The sequence below is a fragment of the Sus scrofa genome, chromosome 1 (assembly GCF_000003025.6).
Source record: "Sus scrofa isolate TJ Tabasco breed Duroc chromosome 1, Sscrofa11.1, whole genome shotgun sequence".
NCBI classification, from domain to species: domain Eukaryota; kingdom Metazoa; phylum Chordata; class Mammalia; order Artiodactyla; family Suidae; genus Sus; species Sus scrofa.
The window spans coordinates 16301473-16327637 of NC_010443.5; the positions used below are offsets into that span (position 1 = coordinate 16301473).

Below are 26165 nucleotides of genomic sequence, written 5' to 3' on the forward strand. Positions count from 1 at the left end.
ATCCCTTTAATGGAAATTGGAGCAAGGGCTCTTTTCTGGAGGTTACATGTTATCTTACATTTCAAAATAAACTAGAATTATCTAGGTCCCAACTCTTGAAAAACTTATGAAACATTTATTTTTACTTAAGAGTAGGTTTGGGACTTGGGGGATTTTCATTAGGTTGGTCTTACAAGAAGTGTCAGAGACATCTCCTTTCATTTATTTTCCCTTCTGATTTTATTTTTATAATGTCTAGAAAAATGTACTGAAATTATTAAACCAAACTCTACTAAAAAGGAGATCAGAATAAGTAAACACTTACTGTAGCTTAATATCTGTTGTAGTTCCATATCGATCACTTCACTAGATATTATATTACCATTATTATTTTTATCATATGTTTACAGTTCAAAGGTTTGACTCCTAATCTGCTATTGCTCAGAATCCAAGAGGCTTAAATTTGTGAGAAGCATTCTTTTTTTTTTCTTTTCTTTCTTTTTTTTTTTTTTTTTTTCTTAAGTTTTTGGCCAACCCGAAGCATAAGGAGCTCCCAGGTAGGAATCAGATACAAGCCACAGTCTCAACCTAAGCCGCAGCTGTGGCAACGCCAGATCCTTAATCCACTCTGCCAGGCTGGGGATTGAACCCGTGTCCCAGAGCTCCCAAGATACTGCCCATCCCATTGTGTCACAGTGGGAGCTCCGGTGAGAGCCATTCTTCTTTTTTTTGCTTTTTAGGGTTGCACCTGCAATAGAATATGGAAGTTCCCAGGCGAGAGGTCAAATCGGAGCTACAGCTGCCGGCCTATACCATAGCCACAGCAATGCCAGATCCGAGCTGCACCTGTGACCCGCACCATAGCTAAGCAACACCGGATCCTTAACCCACTGATTGAGGCCAGGGATGGACCCGAATCCTCATGGATACTAGTTGGGTTCAAAACCTGCTGAGCCACAACGGGAACTTCTGAGAGCCATTCTCGCAAAATAATTTTTCTAAATCTGATTTCACAGTGTAGTTATTCCTGCTATAAGTTGAATTTTGTTAGATGAGAAATACCATGATTACCTATATAACTGATCCGCATTTTAGCTCTTAGGATTTCTTACTAAGGTCTTGTCTGTATGTATTTTCTTAGTTTATTTTTCCTTTTTCCTCTTCACTTTCACTAATAGCTGATTTATACTTTTATGGTGTTGGAAGCTTTGCTGACTTCTGTAGCCTCCATTACTGTGTAGGCAAGTAAGATTTTAAGAGAAACAGTTCTATACTAAGTCTGGCATGCCACCTTTCTTAAAAGATTTTGCATGCAAATGTGCATCCTAACAGAAGCATGAGGTTGCTATATTTTAATTAGTTTTGCATTTCTAGAATTATACTCTACCTTTCAAATCAAATTCTTTTTCTATTTAAATCCTTAAATTATTTATTAACTAGTCAAAAATAAACCGTTCCTTCCATCTAAATTTAGGTATTCCATATGTACTTAGAATTTGGTTTTTTGTTAATCTTCATAAGTCACACTGACTATTCTTTGAAGTGTTGCAGAATATCTAACAGATACCTTGTAATCAAACAAGTTGTCCCTTTTAACTAAGACATGACATACCCTTTGCATTTTGCGTTAGTGGTGGCTGTGAGTCCTACCCTTATTACCCCGATGCCCTGAGAGTTACAAAAGGAAAGACTGACTATTTAATGAGGGTTTAGGTTAGAGAAGACATTTCTTTTGTTCTTAATACATCAGTATTTTAGAATAAATGAGCCTGGAGTGGAAGAATTTCTTTTCATGAAGGATAAAATTAATTCATTTACTATTCATTCCAAGATAAGGACAATTTATACTCTGTAAGGGACTGTGTACTCCTAGGCATTCCACAAAGAGAAGCATATGATGAAGGCAATCTAATTATGTAGTTTGGGTTGAATATGCATGGAGAGAGAGATGAGGGTGCATGTTAACATGTTTGGTTATTGCACTGGGAGCATTTTTTTGAGTGCATTAGAGAGGAGTAGAAAGCTGACCATTGATGTCTTCTTGCTGTCCACAGCAGACTGCATATATAACTCACTTTGTATATCCTGTTAACTATCTCTTAGGCTGCACTTTTGATAATTTTCTCTGAAATATATTCTAGATTTCTAACATGCTTTATTAAAAATTATTATGCATTTAACCTTTAAATATATGCCTGAATTTTTTCCAAGCGATTTCTTAATACTCAGTATAGAAGATAATTCCTCATTTAATATTTAGTTTATTTGCCTAGGTTGGATTATCTCAAGATGCCCAAGATCAAATGAGAAAGATGCTTTGCCAAAAAGAGTCTAATTACATCCGTCTTAAAAGGGCTAAAATGGACAAGTCTATGTTTGTGAAGATAAAGACATTAGGAATAGGAGCATTTGGTGAAGTCTGTCTAGCAAGAAAAGTAGATACTAAGGCTTTGTATGCAACAAAAACTCTTCGAAAGAAAGATGTTCTGCTTCGAAATCAAGTTGCTCATGTTAAAGCTGAGAGAGATATCCTGGCCGAAGCTGACAACGAATGGGTAGTTCGTCTTTACTATTCATTCCAAGATAAGGACAATTTATACTTTGTAATGGACTATATTCCTGGGGGTGATATGATGAGCCTATTAATTAGAATGGGCATCTTTCCAGAAAATCTGGCACGGTTCTACATAGCAGAACTTACCTGTGCAGTTGAAAGTGTTCATAAAATGGGTTTTATTCATAGAGATATTAAACCTGATAACATTTTGATTGATCGTGATGGTCACATTAAATTGACTGACTTCGGCCTCTGCACTGGCTTCAGATGGACACATGATTCTAAGTACTATCAGAGTGGTGAGTAAAATCATAAAATTTGTACATATTTATACAGTTTATTAATGCAGCAACATATAAAATGGTATTATCACTGGATAGAAGCCAGAAGTCTTGGGTCAGGTCTCAACTCTGTTGGATAAATGTGGGTGAATCCCTTAGACACTTAAGACTTACAAAATGAATGTTAGGATTAATTATATCTAAATATCATTAGCATTTTTGTTAACCCCTTTACATTTTGTTAATTTGAAATGTTAACATTCAAATTTTAACAATATTTTGAAAATAATTTTTATTTATTTATTTATTTATTTTTACCTTTTTAGGGCTGCACCTGCGGCATATGGAGGTTCACAGGCTAGAGGTCGAATTGGAGCTGTAGCTTCTAGCCTACCCCAGAGCCACAGCAACACCAGATCTAAGCCGCGTCTGTGACCTACACCACAGCTCATGGCTACACCAGATCCTTAACCCACTGAGCAAGGCCAGTTATCAAACCCACAACCTCATGGTTCCTGTCGGATTTGTTTCTGCTGCACCAGGACGGGAACTCCTGAAAGTAATTTTTATTTTATTTATTTATTTATTTGTTTGTTTGTTTTATCTTTTCTAGGGCTGCTTCCCGCGGCATATGGAGGTTGCCAGGGTAGGGATCTAATCGGAGCTGTAGCCTCTGGCCGATGCCAGAGCCACAGCAAAGCTGGATCCGAGCCGCGTCTGCGACCTACACCACGGCTCACAGCAACGCTAGATCCTTGACCCACTGAGCAAAGCCAGAAGTCGAACCCGAAACCTCATGGTTCCTAGTAGGATTTGTTAACCACTGTGCCACGACAGGAACTCCTGAAAGTAATTTTTAAACGAAGCTCCATACCCATCATTCAGCTGAAGATCTAGATTATTAGTACTTTTGAAGACCCTGAAAAATCATTTTCTTCTACAGAGGTAACCTTTATTTCAGGGCTTTATAATCACTTCTTTTCTCTATACTTTCACCACATATGTATATACATCCCTAAACAATGTATTTCATGTTGCCTACTCTTCAAGCTTTATTTAAGTGTAATCATTCCATATGTATTCATCTATGTTGACTTCTTTTATTTGAGAGTCCTCTGTGTTCCTGCATGTAGCATTTATTTTCATAGCTATTTAGGATTCCATTGTATGATTTACACAACTTGCTTAACTTTAACATTTTATGTACATGATTGTGGTTAATCCTCACAACGTCACTGTAAGGCAGAATGAAGAAACTGAGGCTTAGAATAAGAAACTTGCCCACAGTCAGAAAATAAGTATAAGGGCTAGGCTTTGAACCCAGGTTTGTCTGATGATAGGGCCCACGTTATTTCTACTATATCACGTTGCCTCACAAGATCCCTCCAAGCACTAATGGAAGTCCATCTAACATTTGCTGAATGCTCACTATGACTAGGTGCTTTACATATAGGCTAATTTAATGCTCACAGAAGTCCTCTGAGGTAAATATTATTGACCTCCTGTGTTTCTGCAAACGCAAGTGGATTGAACTGCTTAGTAGTTCTAAGTAAAAAGAACTGACGTTCCTGAACCTACTGTAATGTTCAGTTTAACATAATTTAATCTCTCCCTAGAGTCACCTGAATTACTTTGAGTTCATCTTAAAAATATGATTCTCAGGCTCTATTTCAGTCTTCTGCTTGAAAATCTTCACTGGAGTGTAGAAATTGTATTTTTACCAAACATCCCAGATGATTATTACAATTAGGTTAATTTCAGATATTCTTCTCCTAGGTGATTTCATCTGGTTATGGCTTTAATTACTGTTGTTGCTACATTGATGACTTGAAAATCTCTCTTCAGAAGTTGCCTCTCCCTCTCCCAAGGATTCTTAATAGGCCTTTCACACTTAACATTGCCAACAAACAACTCTTAATTTCTCCCCCTCCGTATTTGTTCCTCCTCCCTTTTAATAAATTGTACTACCACCACCCACCTAGATATCTTGATTCTCTTTTTTTACCTGCTTACTCTACCTCTAAATGTATCCTGAATCTGTTTACTCTTCTTCATCTGCACCATCATAGTCCAAGCTTAACTTTAATAGCCTCTTATATGGTCTCTTTTCACCTTTGTCCTCCCTATAATATATTCTTTATATAGCAGTTAAAATTTTCTCTTCTAAACATCAGTCAGATCTTGCCATTCTCTTGCCTCAAAGTCTCTAGTATCTTCCCACTGTATTTTTTTTTTTTTTTTTTTTTTTTTTGTCTTTTTTGGGCCGCACCTGCAACATATGGAGGTTCCCAGGCTAGGGATCGAATGGGAGCTATAGCCTCAGGCCTACGCCACAGCCACAGCCACAGCCAAATCTGAGCCACTTCTGCAACCTACACCACAGCTCATGGCAACCCAGATCCTTAACCCACTGAGTGAGCTCAGGGATCAAACCTGCGTCCTCATGGATACTAGTCAGATTTGTTTCTGTTAAGCCACAATGGAAACTCCCTCTTCCCACTGTATTTGAAGTAAAAGGCAAACCATTTCTTTTGCTTGCGAAACCCATATGCACGGGCTCCCACGTCCTCGCCTACATTCTCTGCTCTACTAACCATGCTGAACTCCCAGGTGCTGTTGTGAGCATGTAGAATGCCTTGCTCTGGTTTTTGAACTATACTTGAGTTCCTCTTATTTGTTTACAGATGTCACCTAAATTGGTCTTTCCAAGCCACCTCAGCACACTTTGCCATATCACCCCCTGCTGATGGTCTGCATGGGAGGCATCACCATGTTTCTTACATACACGTGTGTGTCTGTATTTCCTACAGAGAAGCTGCCTGAGAGAAAAATACTGCCTTTATTATTATCATTGTCTTTTTCTTAATGAATGAAACACAAATCTAGTATGTTTGAAACTTTGTCCAGAATAGTATTGGGGAGCAATCTGGAAAACAAATTCTCAATCCTACCCACTCATGACTTTATTGTCATCATTTAATATTGAGCAAATTACTGCATCTTAGGCTAATTTTTCCTAGCATAGAACTTTTCCTATTGATATTTCAAGAGTGCAGGCCCTAGTCATTAATAAACACCATCAGTGATATGGCATACATTATGTCTTGTCAACAGGGGAGAGTGTTGTTAACTCTAAATCACGATGTCAAAAGAGTAAACAGACTCAAGGTTTACTCTTGTTCTTGTTATTTTTGTTCATTTATTTTTTTACTATACAGGTGACCATCCACGACAAGATAGCATGGATTTCAGTAATGAATGGGGTGACCCCTCTAACTGTCGATGTGGTGATAGACTGAAACCATTAGAGCGGAGAGCTGCACGCCAGCACCAACGATGTCTAGCACATTCTTTGGTTGGGACTCCCAATTATATTGCACCTGAAGTGTTGTTACGAACAGGTAAAATGTTTGTTTCATAAATAATATGCCTTTAGATCAACTGAAACTTACATTAGAATATCACTTATTTTTCAAGTTTATAATAAAAGTATTAATTTTACAGTATAAATTGGTGGTTTAATATTAACTTTGATTATATTCTGAGCATTTTTTTAAAGTGCTTATGAATAACCATAACTTTGGTATCTCATTTTAGGCTATACACAGTTATGTGATTGGTGGAGTGTTGGTGTCATTCTTTTTGAAATGTTGGTGGGACAACCTCCTTTCTTGGCACAAACACCATTTGAAACACAAATGAAGGTAAGATAGAAAATCTGTACCGAAAGAGTTAAGAGGTCCCAACACCGTAGACCTTTATCAGTCCTTTACTTAGAGCGTAGACCTTTATCAGTCCTTTACTTAGAGCGTCTTAATCTAGAACTAAAGAATGAATTTGTACAGATAGAGGAGCCCACTAAAATGCCATGCATGAACTCATCTCCATCACATCACTGTTAGCGTATTCTTGTATCCTTCCTCACTCATGTACTACACTCATATTTCATTCTCATAGAAAGTTTTAGGACCTTTTGAAGTTTTATTCCAGTTTGCTCCTTGTCTTTCTATTGACTACTGGCTTTGTACATTTCCTTTCCTTCCATGCACATTCTAGCCCCAAACTACAAACAAATGTCTGTATCTCCACTTGAAATTACCTCTGGCACTTAAATGAGAAGCTTGTCATGATTTTGACCATAAGTTGTCCCATTTAAAAACCCTTTAGAAGTTCCTATTGCGGCTCAGCGATAACGAACCGGACTAGTATCCATGAGGATGCGGGTTCGATCCCTGGCCTCCCTTAGTGGATTAGGCATCTGACATTGCCATGAGCTGCAATGAAGGTCGCAGATGTGGCTCAGATCCTATGTGGCTGCGGCATAGGCCGGCAGCTACAGCTCTGATTTGACCCCTAGCCTGGGAACTTCTATATGCCACTGGTGCAGTGCTAAAAAGACAAATTTTTTTAATTAAAAAAAAACCTTTAGTGGGAGTTCCTGTTGTAGCTCAATGGGTTAAAAAGTTGACTAATATTTGTGAGCAAGTGGGTTTGATCCCTGGCCTCGCTCAGTGGGTTAAGGATCTGATCTTGTCTCAAGCTGTGGCTTAGGTCACAAATGCAGCTTGGATCCCACATTGCTGTGGCTGTGACATATAGAAGTTCCAAGCCTGGGAACTTCTGTATGCCACTGATGTGACCCTTGAAAAAAAAACCTTTAGTGGCCCTTGTCTGTGGATTAAAGTCCAAATTTGTCCTCTGTTTCTTTCTTCATCCCATTCCCTCTGTCTAGAATGTCCTTCTTTCCTCCTCTCCCATGTTTTACAGCTTTCCTCCCTTTCTTTCTTTCTTCCTTTCTTTTTTTTTTTTTTTTTTTTTTTTAATGGCCGCATCCACAGCATAGGGAAGTTCCTGAAGGCTGCAGCCTACACTACAGCTGCAGCAATGCCAAATCCTTTAACCCACTGCCCCAGGCCAGGGATCAGACTCACACCACCACACTCTATTCTGACCCAAACTGCCACAGTCAGATTCTTAACCCACTCTGCCACAGCAGAAACTCCTTTCCTCCCTTTCTGGTTCACTTATGATCATTTTTAATCATTCTCCGAGAATGTCTTGTGATATCACTACTGTAGTGCTCCCCTCAAGTATAACTTCTGTCATTGCATTTAATATATTCTATTTAAACTCTCTTAGAATTTCTTTTAGTACAAGTCTACTGCTAATGCATTCTCAGGTTTGTGTCATTACCTCGTCTGAAATTATCTTTATTTCACCTTGATTTTCATATATATGTAAACATATGCATCTGTATAAATATATATATGATTATGTGGGCGCTGCATGTGAAAAATTGGATGCTTTCTCCCTAAGATCCAGAACAAAGTAAAGATATCTATTCTAACCAGTCTTGTTCAACATAATTCTGGAAGTCTTAGCCAACGTAATATAACAAAAAATAGAAATAAAAGGCATAAAGATTAGGAAAAAATTAAAACTTCCTTTATTCACAGATAACATAATTTTCTGTATAGAAAATCTCAGGAAATCTGAAAAACATCATAGAACTAATAAGTGAGTTTAGCAAAGTTGTGGAGGATAATGGTAACAATAAACGTCTGTCGTATCTCTGTAGTCAAGCAGTGAACAACTGGAGACTGAAATTTTAAAACAATACCATTTATGGTAGATGTCCCGAAATAAACTACTTAGATGTAATTCTATTAAGTATAGTATTAGGTTATATTATACCTGTAGTTCTCTTAGTGATGTATCTAACGGAACACAAACAAATCTGAATGCCAAAAGCAACAAGCAAATTCTGATGAAAAAAAAGTCAAGATCTTAATAAATGGAGAAACATACTATGTGATGGATGGAAGACTTAACATAGTAAGGCTATCAATTTCCTTCAAAATAATACAGATTTAACTCAAATCCAGTAAAAATTCCCAACATGGGTTTTTGTTGAAACAGATGAATCAGTTCTTAAAATGTACATGAATGGACAAAGGATCTTGATAGGAATTTTTTTTAAAAGAAGGACAAAGAGGAATCAACTACTTGATTTTAAGACTTACTATGATGTTACAGTAATACAAGCTGTATTGGTAAGAGTATACACACACAGCTAATGGAACAGGATAGTGAATGGAAAAGTAAGAACACACAAATATGGAGTTCCTGTTGTGGCTCAGCAGGTTAAGAACCCAACACGGTGTCCATGAGGATGTGGGTTCTATCCCTGGCCTCACTCAGAGGGTTAAGGAGCTGGCGTTGCTACAAGCTACAGCACAGGTCATAGTTGCAGCTCAAATCTGGCATTACTGTGACTGTGGTGTAGGCCGGCAGCTGTGGCTCCAATTCTACCCATAGTCCGGGAACCTCTGTATGCCAAGGTGTGGCCCTAAAGAGAAAAAAATACAAAGGAGCACACAAATATGGCCATTTAATCTTTGACAAAGATGCAAATGGAAGAAGGGATAGATAGTATTTCAGCAAATGGAGATGGAAAAATTGGTCAACCATATAAAAAAATACTGAATGTCAACATAAACCTCACACCTTACACAAAGATTAATTCAGACTGGGGAGTTCCCTTCCCAGTGGGTTAAGGATCTGGCATTGTCACTTCTGTGGCTTGAGTCACTGCTATGGCACTGGTTTGATCCCTGGTCCAGGGAACTTCGCATGCCACAGGTATGGCCAAAAACAAAAACCAAAAAGAAACCAAAAGCCAAACAAAGATTAACTCAAAGTGGGTCATAGCTCTAAAGATAAAACATAGAGCTTTACTTTAGAAGAAAATGTAGGAGGAAATCTGTGGCTTGGGGTTAGGTGAAAGTTCTTAGAAATGACATCAAAATCATGACCCATTAAAGAAAAAGTTGAGAAATTGGACCACATCAAAATTAAAACCTTTCAGAGATCCCCTGGTAGTCAGCAGGTAGGATCCAGCATTGTGAGGACTGTGGCTTGGGTCACTGCTGTGGTGGGAGTTTGATCCCTAGCTTAGGAACCTTCCCATGCCACGAGTGCAGAGGGGTGAGGGGGGTTTAAAACTTTTCAGCCAACCAATGACACAGTCAAGACAATGAAAAGACAAGCCAGGATTTTGGAGAAAATATTTGTAGATCACATATTTAGAATATAACTCTCAAAACTCAAAGAAACAGACTAAGCCAAATAACCTGATAGATATTTTCTTCTATGTCTGGATCCAAAAAGAAAAGCATGTCTGTCTCTTTAAATATTTGAGAGGGTCAAAAGAAAGACAGGCCTCTGGGCTGGTTCCTCAGCCAGTCCCCAAGACCAACCAAAATGCACAACTTCAAATTTTTGGAAGGCAAGGTCCTTACTACCCACCTTGGCACCATACAGCCATTCCAAGAAAACGGGCTGCCCCTCCATGAGTACAGTGGAGCCGAGGAGTGGTGAATGGTAGTTGGTTTGTGCACACTGCTCTCTTACCAAATTTTAGCAGCCTTCCTCTTCATGAAGAACTCTCTTTGTTGCTCTAAGTGTCTGATCAGGTTCCAGAGTTCCAAAACAGTTGATTACGATAATAGTTTGTTTTTTTTCCCAGTTTAATGGGTTTTTTGTGGAAGCACTGACCAGTGAGGCTTCCGATTCGCCAGTTTTTGTGAGATCTCCCTCTACTGTTTTGTTTGTTTTTACAACCTCACCTGTGGCATATAGAAATTCTTGGGTTGAATCAGAGCTGCAGCTGAGGCCTGCACCATAGCTTATGGCAACACCAGATCCTTAACTGAGGCAGGGATCCAACCCACATCCTCACAGAGACAGTGTTGGGTCCTTAACCCCCTGAGCCACAAGAGGAACTCCCCTGCTGCTGTGTTTTTGACCGTTATCTCTGTGTATAGTTTTGTTAGACATTGTTTTAGTGATTTCAGAACACGTGCTAAGTTTTCCTTGTCTCCTTTGAATTGATACCTTACTACTAAAAGTTCAGTGTAGAACCTTACTACCATGTAGGTCCCTTTATTCTCTACCCTTTCTGTTTTAGTTATCTTATACATTACATCTATATACATTTAAAACCCCATTCGACCTCATCCAAGAGTTTTTTTTTTTGTTCTGTTTTGGGTTTTTTGTCTTTTCTAGGGCCACACCCGTGGAATATGGAGGTTCCCCGGCTAGGGGTCTAATTGGAGCTAAGGCGGCCAGCCCACACCACAGCCATAGCAACTCGGGATCAGAGCTGCATCTGTGACCTACACCACAGCTCACAGCAACGCCAGATCCAAGAGGTTATTTTATCAGCTTGTTTTAAAGAACTCGAGATGAGAAAAAGTCATTTATATTTACCCAGGTATTTAGCATTTTCCTTGCTTTTCTTGCATTCCTGATGTTTTAAGATTCCTTCTATATCATATCTCTTCTATCTTTGGCAAATATTTTAGAACAGGTTTGTTTGTTTTTAGGGCTGCACCCATGGCATATGGAAGTTCTCAGGCTAGGGGTTAAATCGGACCTATAGCAGCCGGCCTAATTCACAGCCAGAGTAACACAGGATCCAAGCCGCATCTGCAATCTACACTTCAGCCTTCAGCAACATCAGTTCCTTTTTTTTTTTTTTTTTTTCCCTTTTAGGGCCACACCCTTGGCATATGGAGGTTCCCAGGCTAGAGGTCAAATCAGAGCTACAGCTGCCGGCCTACACCGCAGTCACAGCAACTCAGGATCTGAGCTGAGTCTGTGACCTAAACCACAGCTCATGGCAACACCAGATCCTTAACCCACTGAGTGAGGCCAAGGATTGAACCTGTATCCTCATGTATCCTAGTCAGGTTTGTTAACCACTGAGCCACGACGGGAACTCCCTAGAACAGGTTTGGGATTCAGTTCTTGCAGCACTTTAAGAAGTTATCCTATTCCTCCTGGCCTATGAGAAATCTACAGTCATTCAGGTGTTCCCTTATGGTGCAGTGGGTTAAGAATCCTGCATTGTCACTGCAGTGACTCTGGTCACTGCTGTGGAGCAGGTTTGATCCCTGGCGCAGGAACTTCGACATGCCGTGGGCGCAGTCAAACAAAAATAGAGAAAAATCTACAGTCACTCAAATCATTGTTCCTGCAAGTAATGCATCGTTTTTCACTGGCCACTTACAAGATTTTCTTTAGCTTTCAGTGTTGTAATTATGATTTGTCTAGGCATGGATTTCTTAGGGCTTATCATGTTTGGTTTCTCTGAGGATCCTAAATTTACAGGTTTGTCTTTCATCAGATTTGGGGAATTTTCAGCCATTATTTCTTCATATATTTTTTCTGCACCACATACTTTTTCCTTTTGTAGCTGTAATAACACCAATCTTAGACCTTCTGGTATAGTCCCACAGGTTCCCAAGGTTCTCATATTTTCCAAACTTTTTCCTCTCTGTTGCTCAGATTGCATAGTTTCTATTGACTTTTCTTTAAATTCACTGTTTTCCTCTGACATTTCCATTCTGCTATTGAGCCCATCCACTGAGCTTTTATTTTGGTTGTAGTATTCTTTAGTTCTAAATTTCCACTTGGAACCTCTTCATATCTTCAGTTTCTTTTCTCAGACTTTCTTTCATTTCAAGAGTATTCATATATATATATATATATATATTTTTTTTCTTCTCTTTTCAGCTGCCCCTGCAGCATATGTAAGTTCCTGGGCCAGGGATCAAATCTGAGCCAGAACTACAGCCTACACTGGGCCAAGGATCAAACTGGCACCTCCACAGAGACAAGTCAGATCATTGACCCATTGCACCACAGCAGGAACTCCTAGAGCATTTTTTTAATGGCTACTTTAAAGTCTTTGTCAGATAATTCTAACATCAGTGTCTTGTCAACACTGACATTATTAGTTTTGTTTTCCTATGTGGATTGAAGTTTTTTTTTTGCTTTTTAGGGTCACACCCTGCAGCATATGGAAGTTCCCAGGCTAGGGGTCAAATCGGAGCTGCAGCTGCCGCCCTGTACCACATCCACAGCAATACAGGATCTGAGCCACATCTGTGACCAATACCAAAACTCATGGCAACTCTGGATCCTTAATCCACTAAGCAGGGCCAGGGATCAAACCTACATCCTCATGGATACTAGTCAGGCTCGTTACTGCCAAGCCACCCCAGGAACTTCCTTGGATTGAAATTGTCATGGTGCTTTGTACGCCTAGTAATTGTGGGTTATATCCTGGACATTTTGAATATTAATGAGATGCTGGTTCTTATTTAAATCTTATGGGCAGTGTTGATATTGTTTTGGCGAGCAATAAACCTGGTTGGATATAGACTACAAGTTCCAATGAGCCTTTATTGGCTTGTGATTTCATTGTAAGTTTTGTTATCAAAGCCTTTGCATGACTGGACAGCTCTCTCCCTGATCTGTAGTCTTTTCCTTAGTTCAGTTCTCAGAGTCTTTGATATGCTCTTTGGGGTTAGATCCACACAGAATTTGAAGGTGAGCCCAGCAGTTTGTAAATAACTTTACGGGGTTGATTTCCCAACCTCCTCTTTCTCTGCTATGTCCTAGGTTCTTTGCAGTTCCTTCTGGCTTACTTTTTCAGTCCTTTGACCAGAAAAATAATGCTTTATTTATCCTCTTCTGCCATACATGTCTCATGTCTGTGCCTATATCCAGACAGAGTAGTGAGTGGACAGAAAGAGTGAAAAAAAAAAAAAGTAACAGGGATTCGATCCATCTTCTTGGGACCATTTTCTGTGTGATTTGATTTTCAGTCGGCAAGGAAGGGTCCCCTCTCTCAAAGTTTGAGGTGGCCCTTATTGCACCTCTTATGGCCAGGAAGTTCCTTTCCCTCCCTGAGCCTGTGCAGAGGGGGCTTTTCCTGGAACTCACTCCGTCTGTGTTAAACCTCTTCAGGGTCTGGGCTATCTCGAGTCCAGGCCAGAGTATATTAGAGGAAAAAAATGGTAAATGCACCACCGGTTGATTGGTGCTTCAAATTCGCATCCTTGTCTCCAGGTTGCCTGTTATTGTGTCCTTTTCAGGATCCTCAGGTAGCTGCTTCATGCATTCTGTCCATTTGGTGTAGCTATCTATATTCAGAGGAAAGTCAGGGCGAAGTACAACTATTGCATCTTACTTAGAACTAGAACTGTCTTTCTGCTTTAGGATTTTTTTTCTTTTTAAATTTGCTGTTCTGCAGTTTTACCATGATGTTGCCTAGGTTTGCTTCTTCTTTGCATTCCTCTTGATTCAGGTTCACAGAGCTGCTTGAATTAAGAGTTTATGACTTTCACCAATTTGGGAAAATTCTCTGTTATTACCTCTTCAGAGATTTCTTCTGTTTCCTTCTCTCCTTCTGAGATTTGAATTAGTATCCATGGTAGACATTTGATATTGTCCTACATGTCTCGTATGCTTTTTTCTTTTTTTATTCCATTTATTTTGTCTCTGAGCTTCAGTCTACATTAATCTCTAATGAATTTGATCTTTAGATTAACTGAATCTTTTTTTTTTTGCTATGCCTTTATTTTTTTACCTTACTAAAAAATCCTGAATGTAACTTTAAATAAAGAACATCCAGCTGATTGTATATTTTCATTTCCTCTATTTGAAATAGATATGGAACCAGGCATAAATAACGACTATCATGGGGTTTTTTTCCAAAATGAATCCAAAGAAATATTATTTGTTATTAGTTGAGGCATTTCCCTTTCTAGAAGACTCTAAGATGAACAACACTAGAAGAGGGGGGTTAATTTTCTTCCCTGTATAGCTCTGATAAGCTCCTGTATGAATAAGGAAGATGAGGTTCATTTATTTAATATTTATGAGCTACCTACCCCGTTCCTTCCCTTCCTTTCTTCCTTCCTCCTTCATTCCAGTTTATTCAAAACAGGATTATTTATTGAATATGTATTATTATATATATATTTGCTTTTTGGGGCTGCACTAGTGGCATGTGGAGGTTCCCAGGCTAGGGGTCAAATCAGAGCTGCAGCTGCCGGCCTACACCATAGCCACAGCAGTGAGGGTTCCGAGCCACATCTTCCACCTATACCACAGCTCATGGCAGCGCCGGATCCTTAACCCACTGATCAAGGCCAGGAATCAAACCTGCAACCTCATGATTCCTATCAGATTTGTTTCCACTGCACCACAATGGGTACTCCATTGAATATCTATTCTATTAATTATGTGCCAGGCAGTTTGCCAAGCACTAGGAAATGCAGAGACAAAACATGGTCTAAAGCATTATGGAATTTTATGCTATAACCAGACACAGATATAAATAGGTACCACACAGTGTTAAAGATACTATGATACAAGTAAATGTATCAAACCGGGGAGGCACAAAAGAAAGTCATTTCTACCATAGGTAGAAGGGCTTAGGAGGGGAGCTGAAACCTAAAGGGAGTCATGTAATATGAGTATAAGTTGCCTGGAGAGGAAAGAATGGGAGGAAAGGTTATTTTCCACCAGTGATTCATTGTTAAAAGTAAAGAGGGTGAGATAAAAATCCCAAGTTGTCCATAAGGCTTTTTCATATAAAACTTGAGGAAAGGAAATTTTTGGTTTTCTTCTTTCCTCCTAATTTGTGAAAATCTTCTTTAAAGGTAATCAACTGGCAAACATCTCTTCATATCCCACCACAAGCTAAACTGAGTCCTGAAGCCTCTGATCTTATTATTAAACTCTGCCGAGGACCAGAAGATCGCTTAGGCAAGAATGGTGCTGATGAAATAAAAGCTCATCCGTTTTTTAAAACAATTGATTTCTCCAGTGACCTGAGACAGCAGTCTGCTTCATACATTCCTAAAATCACACACCCAACAGATACATCAAATTTTGATCCTGTCGATCCTGATAAGTTATGGAGTGATGATAATGAGGAAGAAAATGTAAATGACACTCTCAATGGATGGTATAAAAATGGAAAGCACCCTGAACATGCTTTCTATGAATTTACCTTTCGGAGATTTTTTGATGACAATGGCTACCCATATAATTATCCAAAGCCTATTGAGTATGAATATATTAATTCACAAGGCTCACAGCAACAGTCAGATGAAGATGATCAGCACACAGGCTCAGAGATCAAAAATCGTGATCTAGTGTATGTTTAACACAGTAGGAAATAATTATAATGAGGATTTGCAAAAAGGCCTGAAATGCAAGGTTTTTTGAAACTCAGAGTAAAATTATGCAAGTGTGACAGGGCTCTGTATATTTGCTCTGTGTACAATATTTTATGTTCCTAAATTATGGGAAACCCTTTTAAAATGATAATTTATTTCAGCCTTTTTAATCAGTAACTTAGAAAAAAATTGTTATAAAGAAAGTAAATTATGAGCTGAATATTATAGTCAGTTCTTGGTACTTAAAGTACTTAAAAAATAGTGCTTTTTTTAAAAGAAGAGCCTGGTATCTATTTGTACATAATGCTAAATAATTTTAAAAGACAAGAATTTTTGAAATTTTTTTGAAAGACAGTTTTAGTTTTACCTTGCTTTAACCAAATATGAAATATATCCCACATATACAGAGCTCTTTTTTTTGTTCCCCCATACCTTTGTTTTTGGAGAAAAAAATAAGCTATAGAAATTAAGCCATCATGGTGGTGAGTATTCCTAGACTAATGGTAATCTGTATAATTCACATTTAGGAACTAATAAATACAAGGTTGAAACAATATGTTCATGAGAACAAAAAATAATGCAGTTTATCTTTTTTCCCCTCTGTGGAATATTTAATTTTCTAATGTATCTCAAGAATTACTGGCTTTAAAAGAAGCAAAGCACTACCATTTTTCTTTCTGTATTGGTACTTTTAATGCTGCTTTCAGTTTTAAAGGGAACAAAGCTGCCATAAATTTAACTTTTCAATAATCAAAGCTAAGATCTTTCATGGAGTCCCTGCTGTGGTGCAACAGGATCCTCAGCATCACTGCAGCACTGCAGTGATGCAGTGTTCAGGTTAAGGTCGCAACTGTGGATGGATCTGATCCCTGGCCCAGGAACTCCATATGCAGTGGGGCAGCCAAAAAATAAATAAGCTAAGATCTTTCATATTTGAAATTAAAAAAAAATTCCACATCCTTAGCAGAGAGATTACTTTCAATATTATATTAAACTTTGGTTAGAAATTTTTGGATACTTACTAGAAAAGGACTTTTTCTATACAGTTTTTTTTGTTTGTTTTTTTCTTTTTGGCTGCTCCATGGAATATGGAGTTCCCTGGCCAGGGATCAGATCCCAGCAGCAGCTGCAACCTACCGAAGATCCTTTAACCCACTCTGGCGGGCCAGGAATTGAACCTGCATCTTTCAGTGACGCCGCTCATCCCATTGTGCCACAGCAGGAACTCCTGATTTATGTCATCTGTGATGGTAATAGATTTCCTCTTTCAGAACAGTGCTGCGTACACGAATTGTTACTGGCAAAGGAAAATCTGGCTGTTTGGCTGTATGTTACCTGTGGGCAGATTAATTGGTGAAAACTTACTATTTAACTCCTAATTAAGGTGGTCATTAATAATTAGGAAAAAAATACCTAGTGGTCATAGTGGAAAATTCAAATCCTAACTTATTTAAGGTTGGATACATTTTTCAGCATTACTATTATATATAATACTTAGATTTTAAGGACGACTTGTGGTTTCATACCAAAATACATTTAGCTTATCTTTTAGGAAGGGGGAAAGGGCTGTATTCTGACATTAGTAAAATTTGTATTTTATTTCCTTTTCTTAAGCTCCACTGATAGGAAATTGTTTTATGAAAACTTAATATTTGTGGATAAGAGCATAATTTTAGTGATTTTTTTTCAAACCTTTAGCTTTCTTCATAGAAAAGCTAATGGAATCATATATCTAAGTAGAATTAAAGGCAGAGCTGTTCCAGTCGAATTGGGAAGGGCAGAGAAGATTTATTAGCTCACACTTCCCACTTGTTTATAGGTGGCCTTCTTAGAGCTCAACTTGTAAACCATTGCTTAACCCACTGTAATGGTGGGTCTTTGGGAGTCATTGTTCCTTTTGAGAATCTGATGAAAGCTGTGGGCTCCCTTTCCAGAAAAATGCACGTCAATACATACACATAAAATGTTGCATGCAGTTTAGGGATTTGGGACCTGTTGAAACCTGTCACCAACTCTTAGTTAAGAACCTCTGTCCTATAAGAACACTGATATGTTAAACTAAGAACTTTGTTTTAAATTTACTGATTAGTACTCAAATTAGCACATCTTGTATAAACACTGATAATTTATGATGGGAAAAGGTCTGTACCATGTGATAAGATATCCTTTTGAATGCCTCTCTTGTGGGTACAGAACTCAGACATTTTAAACAAACCATTTTGAGGGCACTGAAATAGATGTTGGCTTGTTAACAGGTTTGATATGGAAATATTTCTGAAGGACTTCTACTCAGAGAATTGTAAGAAAATGCACTATATAAGATGGCATTCTTCACTTCATGGAACATTTGATTAGTCCTTTAAAATTCTCTGAAACATATCAGTTCAAGAACTTTAACTCAGTACTCAAATTTTAAAATTATCTCTCTTGCTCCCAGGCTTTCTCAGTCAGATTTATTTAAGTTTCCGCTTAGTTGTTTTACTTCTGGACTATGGTGCAAAACAGTACAAAACCAACTTTGTTACGTGTACTTTGTAGGAAAACTAAGGTGCTGTCTTCACCACCACTACCCGCAGCCACCACAAAATTTGTGTTGCCCTTATTCCTCAAATGTAACAAACACTACAAATTTTATATTCTTTTAAATTTCCTCTTAATCGTATAAGCTTTTTGTATTTATCTGGAGCAGTGTACAAGCCTTTAGCATCTGCATTTTTAACAGTTTGGATGTACTTATTAGCTGTCTTATTCCCAAACTATATCCAGTTCTTCCCGTATAGAATTTGGTGCTTCCTGACCAAAAAGGTGAGAATGACATCAAAAATCTATATGCTCTCTGTTGAAATGGAGTGAAAACATTGATTATTCATGTTTTCTTTTTAAAATCATTTTCCCACTCATTAAAAAAACTTGCTGTCTTTCTTATACTCACCCCCTTTTATGCATATCAATAGTATTTATGGAATGTGTTCTATAATTGTGTAATTGTAGATACAGTTACGTATTGTCCAGTGATGTCCTAAGGCAGGCCTTATTGCTGTATCTTTTCTACCTTATTTGTAATAGAAACTATAGAATGTATGACTAAGAAGTCACTTTGAGATTGACTTTTTTAAAAAGTTATTACCTTCTGCTGTTGCGAAGTGCAAAACTGTGAGTGGAAATGTTTTATTCTGACTTAATAATATGTTGAAATTAGAGAATACAGTGGGAGGATTTCTAGATATTGCTGCTGCTGTTACCTTAGGTACTTTAGAAAATTTTCTTTAATAAACAAAAATAAACAAAAATCCCTTTGGTATTTAAAGTGAAACATTTAGCCTGTTTGTTTTAATCTAAAACAAAATAATTTGGGTCAACATATTGGTATATTTGTAAAGGGCCTTAATATATCCCTTTGTGAAGGCACTACAGTTTACTTTTATATTATATTGTGTATATAAGTATTTTGTATTAAAATTGAATCAATACAACACTACAATTTTATAAAATAATGCTTTGTTAGGGAAAGGAATTACAGCTTTGCAATATAACTAAATCGTTTGGCATACTTCTGAATGTAGTAGATATGAATAATCAGCCTGCGTTTTTAATGAATCTATTTGTATTTCCCAATCATTTTCTCTAGTGTAACATTTGCTGGGATCATAATAAAAAAAAAAAAAAGCAAAATTCAGATCTTTAAATTATGTGTGGAAAGCTGACTTTTAAGCTGCTTAGTTAAGTAGTTTTGGGTTTTTTTTTTTTTTTTTTTTTTAATGGATCAGTTATTTAATAGCTTTCTTTGTAAGAAGTTTAGAACACTGATTTGTGAGGGCAGACAGAGCAGAGGTAGCCCTGGAGCTGAGGAACAGCTTTGATCCTTCACAGAATTTGTCGTCCGCAGCTTTCTGATCAACCTCGCACTGCTCTGTAATCTCCTATCCCTCTTTCTCTGGTGAAGAATTTTACCTTTTTCTTTTCAACTAAGGATTTAGCTGTAAAATACCTTTTTTTTTTTTTTTTTTTTTTTTTTTTTGTCTTTTCTAGGGCTGCTCCCAAGGCACATAGAGGTTCCCAGGCTAGGAGTCTAATTAGAGCTGTAGCCGCCGGCCTATGCCAGAGCCACAGCAACGCAGGATCCGAGTCACTTCTGCAACCTACACCACAGCTCACAGGCAACGTCGGATCCTTAACCCACTGAGCAAGGCCAGGGATGGAATCCACAACCTCATGGTTCCTAGTTGGATTCGTTAACCACTGCGCCACGACGGGAACTCCAAAATACCTTTTCTTGCACAAGGCCTCTCTGGAGTACATAGCTGGCTGGGAATATCTGCTAATTCCTCTGACCAGGACAGGGTTTCACCCACAGCAGGGCTTCCCCTAAACATTCTTACCCTTTTGAACCTTGCCACCGCCATCATTCTTCTCGGCTTCAGGTTTTTTCTCTTTTTATTCTGACCTCTCAGCTTTTTCTACCCACCATCTTGCAATATGGGAAAGAAAGTTGATTTTTTAATTCAAAAATGTGTTTTAATCTTTTTATTAGAAAATTTATGGTTAAAAATTTGATACTTTGGATTTAAAATACATATATAGCTAATGATAAAAACTCTTTAGGTTAAAGCAAGCTGTATAGATTTAGTATAACCCAGTAAAATGTTTTCATTTTGTCCAACATAAGAACAATAAATATTTCATGTCCAAAACTCCCTTTATATCAGCACAGGTATAAACCTTTTTAATTATGAACTCTTCATTTAGTATCAAGTCCAATTTATAATTTTTTTTTTAAATCTGAAGCTATTGTCAAATCTCTTTTCCTTTATTTACAGTCTTTTACTTTATCATATGAACTGCCTACCAAATATATATGTTGATGTTATTATCTTAAATCAACTTTACATGGATGAACAAATATTTAGGTTCTTCCCCCCTCCCTTTTTCAAGCATTACCATCATTCTTGGGTCTCTTTTTATCCTCTTGTTTACCATCACTTTTAAAATTTAGTTTACATGAGGCTGTTGTATAACTGATGCAAATTATATTTTGCCTATGATTCATTTTACTACATTGGAAAAAATTGGAAAAAACAACTACTGTATTTATCCTTTTATTTAGCTAGTATATTGTTGGTGAATGGGAGGTGATAAGGGCTCCACGCAATTCAACTTCCCTTTTAATTCTCTAGCTCTGATTATATGTTTCCAGGAAAAATTGTCTTTGCCTTCATATATCATCATCATCATTATCATTGAGAGCCCTTGGTGAGGTTGGTTATCGTTTCAGCAGACCTGCATCGCAATTTCATTTCTTCCTTTGTCCAAGCTACTTCTCCCTGACTTCCATAGCATCTTCTTGCCGAAGACTGAATGGTGGAATACACTGCTGGTCTTGGAGAGCCTTGTGGAGAGGTGGAGGGACAGCTGCAGCTCACTCGGGGGACACACACTGGTGGCAGCCCCTTTTGGGAGCTCTTTCTACTGAGTGGATCTTGGTACTGGGGGCATGATCATGGAGCCCTCTCTCCAGCTCACTAGCTTCCTCATTTTACTACATTTTGGATCCATATTTGGCATGCTTAAAATTGTGACTGTCCTTTGTTAGGCCAGAAGCAAATACACAAAATATATCTGCTTATGCATGTGAAGGGTAAGGGAGGATGTCAAATATATGCTTGAAACATAGGCAGTTACTGTCCTTGCTAGTATCCAGTCGTTCCTTCCTCCTTCCATGAACTCACCCAGAGATCCTGAGCATTTTGCTGGATTCAGAATCGGGTGATTCTTTTGAGTTGTTTCCCCTGCAGAAGGGTCAAACTTGTTCTGTCGAGGAAAAGGATTCTCCTGAGTACCCGGCTCCCAGAGGCGTTGCCCAATGACGCAGGCTGCTCCTGTTCTCCAGCTTCCATTCTCTGGTTCCCTTTTACTAACAGAGCCCCCATCCCTGTTCATGTTAGGACTGTCCCACTAGAGCCCATGTTTCTCATTATTCCCTTGTAATTAGTTGTGGCCACATGACTAGGTTTTGGCCACTGGGATGTGAGCAGGTGTGATATATGCTAATTTGACTTGATACATTTCAATTTTATTGTTTGCTCTCCACTTTTCTTTTTTTTTTTTTTTTTTTGTCTTTTTGCCTTTTCTAGGGCCGCTCCTGCGGCATATGGAGGTTCCCAGGCTAGGGGTCCAATCAGAGCTGTAGCTGCTGGCCTACGCCAGAGCCACAGCAACTCAGGATCTGAGCCAAGTCTTCGACCTACACCACAGCTCACGGCAATGCCAGATCGTTAACCCACTGAGCAAGACCAGGGATCGAAACTGCAACCTCATGGTTCCTAGTCGGAACCACTGAGCCACGACGGAAACTCCTCCACTTCTTTCCCTCTTCCCACAAGATGCAACATGGACAGAGTCGCGATTTTATATTGACCACGAAAACTGGGAAAACACCCTAGTGATGGTGGACTAACAAAATTAATAAAACTTGATTACCTGAAAGACTGTGTGAGGCAGGGCTGTCTGTCCAGCTTGGTCTGATCAATTGCCAACACTTAAAGAAAAGTTAGAAAAGAAGGGAGTTCCCATTGTGACACAGCGGAAACAAATCTGACTAGTATCCATGAGGATGCAGGTTCGATCTCTGGCCTTGCTTAGTGGGTTAAGGATCCGGCATTGCTGTGATCTGTGGTGTAGGTTGCAGACGCCGTGGCTGTAGCATAGGCCAGCAGCTGTAGCTCCAATTCGACCCCTCGCTGGGAACTTCCATGTGCCATGGGTGTGGCCCTAAAAAGCAGGGGAAAAAAAAAGTCATATATGTGTGTGTATGTGTAATTTGTTAATGCTGAACTTGTACCCCAATATAGTGTATAATCTGTGTTAGTGTGTAATCTGATTTGCAAAACAATTTAAGGAGGTCATTTTACACTTTGACTCTCTCCCATGCAGTGAGTCATGAAATGCAGTTTCTTGGTATGTTTTTCTCTAATTTATCATCATCCTCATTGTTTAGTTAAACTAATTTGGTTAAGGCCCTCATCAGCTCTTGCTTGAATTCCCGTAATAACTTTTTTTGGGGGCCCCCACCTGTGGCATTCAGAAGTTCCAGGGCCAGGGATCAAACTGTGCCACAGCAGCAACCCAAGCTCTAACAGTGACAACTCCGGAAACTTAACCTGCTGAGCTACCAAGAAACTTAAGTAACTTTCTAACTGGAGGCTTTGATTTCATTCTCATCCTTCAAGTTTTATCCAACTGACAACCGAATGACATAATTGAAAGACAATTCCAGATTCTGCTTCTGGTATAACCCAGTAAGCTCCTGATGGATTGTCTTTATCATGTATAACAACTATAAACTCGGGGAAAAAATGAAAAAGAAAAACCTTCCTAAAGATACTCAAGTGCAGAGTTCCTGCTGTGGCGCTTCGGGTTAACGACACAGCGTTGTCTCAAGAGTTGTGAGTTCGATTCCCAGCCCAGCACAGTTGATTAAGGATCCAGTGTTGCCACAGCTGTGGCGGCGGGGGGGCAGGGGGAGATACTCGAGTGGAACTAGAGCAGGCAGGCAGATTCTGGTTGGACAACCCCCAAAGGAGAGGAATGGCACTAGATGTCTCATTCTCATGAGATCTTGCCAGAGAAAGGCCCTATTTTCTAGCTGAATCATGAACTGCACGTGTAGGGATGAATTCAAGCATCCTATCTAAGAATCAAAGAATTGACCTGACATTTGAGATGAGAATCAAACCAAGTAAATTGACCTGCTTAACAAAACAAAACACTCCCAGAGTCATATCACACAATCCAGGTGTAACGTAATATATCCAACATCCAGGATACACTCCAGATTTACCTGACCTACAAAAAAATATAAAAGTATGACCTAGGAGTTCCCGTCAGGGTGCATCGGGAACAAATCCGACTAGGAATCATGAGGTTGAGGGTTCAATCCCTGGCCTCACTCAGTGAGTTAAGGATCTGGCGTTGCTGTGAGCTGTGGTGTGGGTCTCGAACTCAGTTTGGATCATGCATTGCTGTGGCTGTGGTGTAGGCCAGCAGCTGTATCGCCAATCGACCCCTAGTCTGGGAACCTCCATATGCCTCAGGTGTAGCCCTAAAAAGCAAAAAACAAAATAAAAATTAAAAAAAAATAAAAACGACCCAGTTTCAAAAGGAAACACTGTCACGGTCACCTCTAGATCCTATTTCCTACATCTAGAGTTGGCAAACAAAGACAGTACAATGGCTCTTATAACTGTGACAATGTAAAGAAAAATATTCTTCCAAGTGTAAAGACAGAATCCCACAAGAATATAGAAGCTATAGGAAGTTACCAGAAGGAAATTTTCCTTGATTAAAGACATAAACTGGCAGATGATGAGAAAGCTTGTGAGAGGGCCAATAAATAAAAGTATCTCTGGAAGGTAGTTTATGAATTTGATGTTATCGTCTCTGGGAATGGGAACTGGATTTCTTAGGCAGCAAGAGAAGTAAAAAGATTTCTCACTATATAAGGTTTTGTATCATTTAAATTTTGAACCATGTAAATGCATTGCTTATCCAACTATACGTACCTAAAATGGAAATAAAAAACAAAATCTTTAAGTTCTAGTGGATGATCTGGACTTAGACAAAGGAAGATACACTTTAATTGAGATAAAAGGAAAAAAACCAAAGGTCAAGTATGAGGTGGAGACGTTTGTAAATTGGAGAGTAAAAGTACTAGGATTAGGTTACGCTGCATATGAAACCCCAAAACAACCACTGCTTAGACCTTCAATATCTAGAGTTAGCCATCTGTCCACACCCAGTGCAGCAGCTCCACGAGGTCAGCTCACACTTCCTCTCTTCCACACTTCCATCTTCATCGTATGGCCATATAGTAAAGGCCATTTGTGGTCAGCAGCTGGCTGCTTACACTTTTCCCTGTTCTGCTGAAAAGAGGGGATGGAGTGAGTAAAAGGGGGATTTTCAGAGCCTTTCCCTTTCAGATACCTTCCTAAAAGTGGAATTCAGCTCTTCCACTTGCTAGACCTTAGATCCACGGCCACACCTAGCTGCCTATGACTCTGGAAAACGCAGTCCCTGAGTAAGCAGCTCTTTACAGGAAAACACCCTCAGCAGGAAGCCCCTTTTCTTGCCACTTAAGCAAAGCAATATTGTAACGAACTGATCACACAATACTTTGCCTAACTTGTTGGTTCTTTCCATAGATCAAAGAGGTAGAAATGAAGAGTAAGTAATTAACAGATGACCAGATCTCTTCCCTAGCCTCCCCTTCAGTCATCTCCAAACAGTGTGAACCAGATAACATCTGGAGGAAGAGCACACAGCGTCGATGAGCCTGCATGTGCTGGGGCATCTCGAGGACTCTGACCCCCCGACCTATCTCAATGGTTAACCGAGATTACTCCCCACTGTCCCTTTAAAACTCATGGCCAAGCAGAATCTTCGAAGGTGGTTTTTTGGAGGTACGGACATTGAGTCCACCATCTCATATTGCTGGCATTGTAATTTTTTTTTTTTTTTTTTTGTCTTTTATGGCTGCTCCCATGGCATAAGAAGGTTCCCAGGCAAGGGGTCAAATCAGAGCTGTAGCCACTGGCCTATGCCACATGCTAGCATTCTAATTAAAAGCATCTCTGAGGTTTGATTTTGTCAGTGGCAAGCAGTGGGACTCAAAACTACTCATTCCAGGTAGCCCCATTTAATCAAGCTAGGTTCTGTTCTGAGGAGAATGAGTATGTGGCGGGCAGACGGCCGGCTTTGCCTCAGTGAGCAAGTTGAGGGAATTCCAAGCTGATAGCTTCTGTTTTCTCTGAAGGTGGAGACAGTCATTTACTGAAGGGATGAGAGGGGTAGGTGGCCGGCTTGAGGTCAGTGGTGAAAGTTTTGAAATAATGTGAAGAGTAAGATAGATAACAGAGGTGGGATATGCAGGGAAAAAAACCTTTCAGGTGGGTCAGACATCATGCAATTGTGGTGCATCCGTTTTCAAGGTGGTCTGATTTTTTTCCGATGGCATTCAGCAATCTGGGAGTAGCAAGTCTGTGATGGGAGCTGTTATTTTTGTTCCCTTGTTTTTTTTTTTTGTTTTGTTTTTTTGTTTTTTTTTTTTCTTTCTTTTTTCGGCCCACATTTGAGGTAGATGGAGGTTCCAAGGCTAGGGGTCGAATCAGAGCTACACCAGCCGGCCTCCACCACAGCCACAGCGACTCAGGATCTGAGCCTCCTCTCTGACCGACACCACAGCGCAGGTCAACCCCGGATCCTTAACCCACTGAACAAGGCCAGGGATCGAACCCACATCCTCCTGAATACTCG

At 39.1% G+C, this 26165-nt stretch overlaps 1 protein-coding gene across 1 annotated transcript in view; it reads left to right on the forward strand.

Moving 5' to 3' along the window:
- Positions 1-19508, forward strand: part of LATS1 (large tumor suppressor kinase 1) — a 46026-nt gene extending 26518 nt beyond the window's left edge. Inside the window, exons 5-8 of the mRNA XM_005659149.3 lie at positions 2253-2835; positions 6036-6218; positions 6415-6521; positions 15336-19508. Of these exons, the coding sequence (XP_005659206.2) occupies positions 2253-2835; positions 6036-6218; positions 6415-6521; positions 15336-15845 (1383 nt within the window). The 3' untranslated portion in view covers positions 15846-19508. The remainder of the gene's footprint in view (positions 1-2252; positions 2836-6035; positions 6219-6414; positions 6522-15335) is intronic.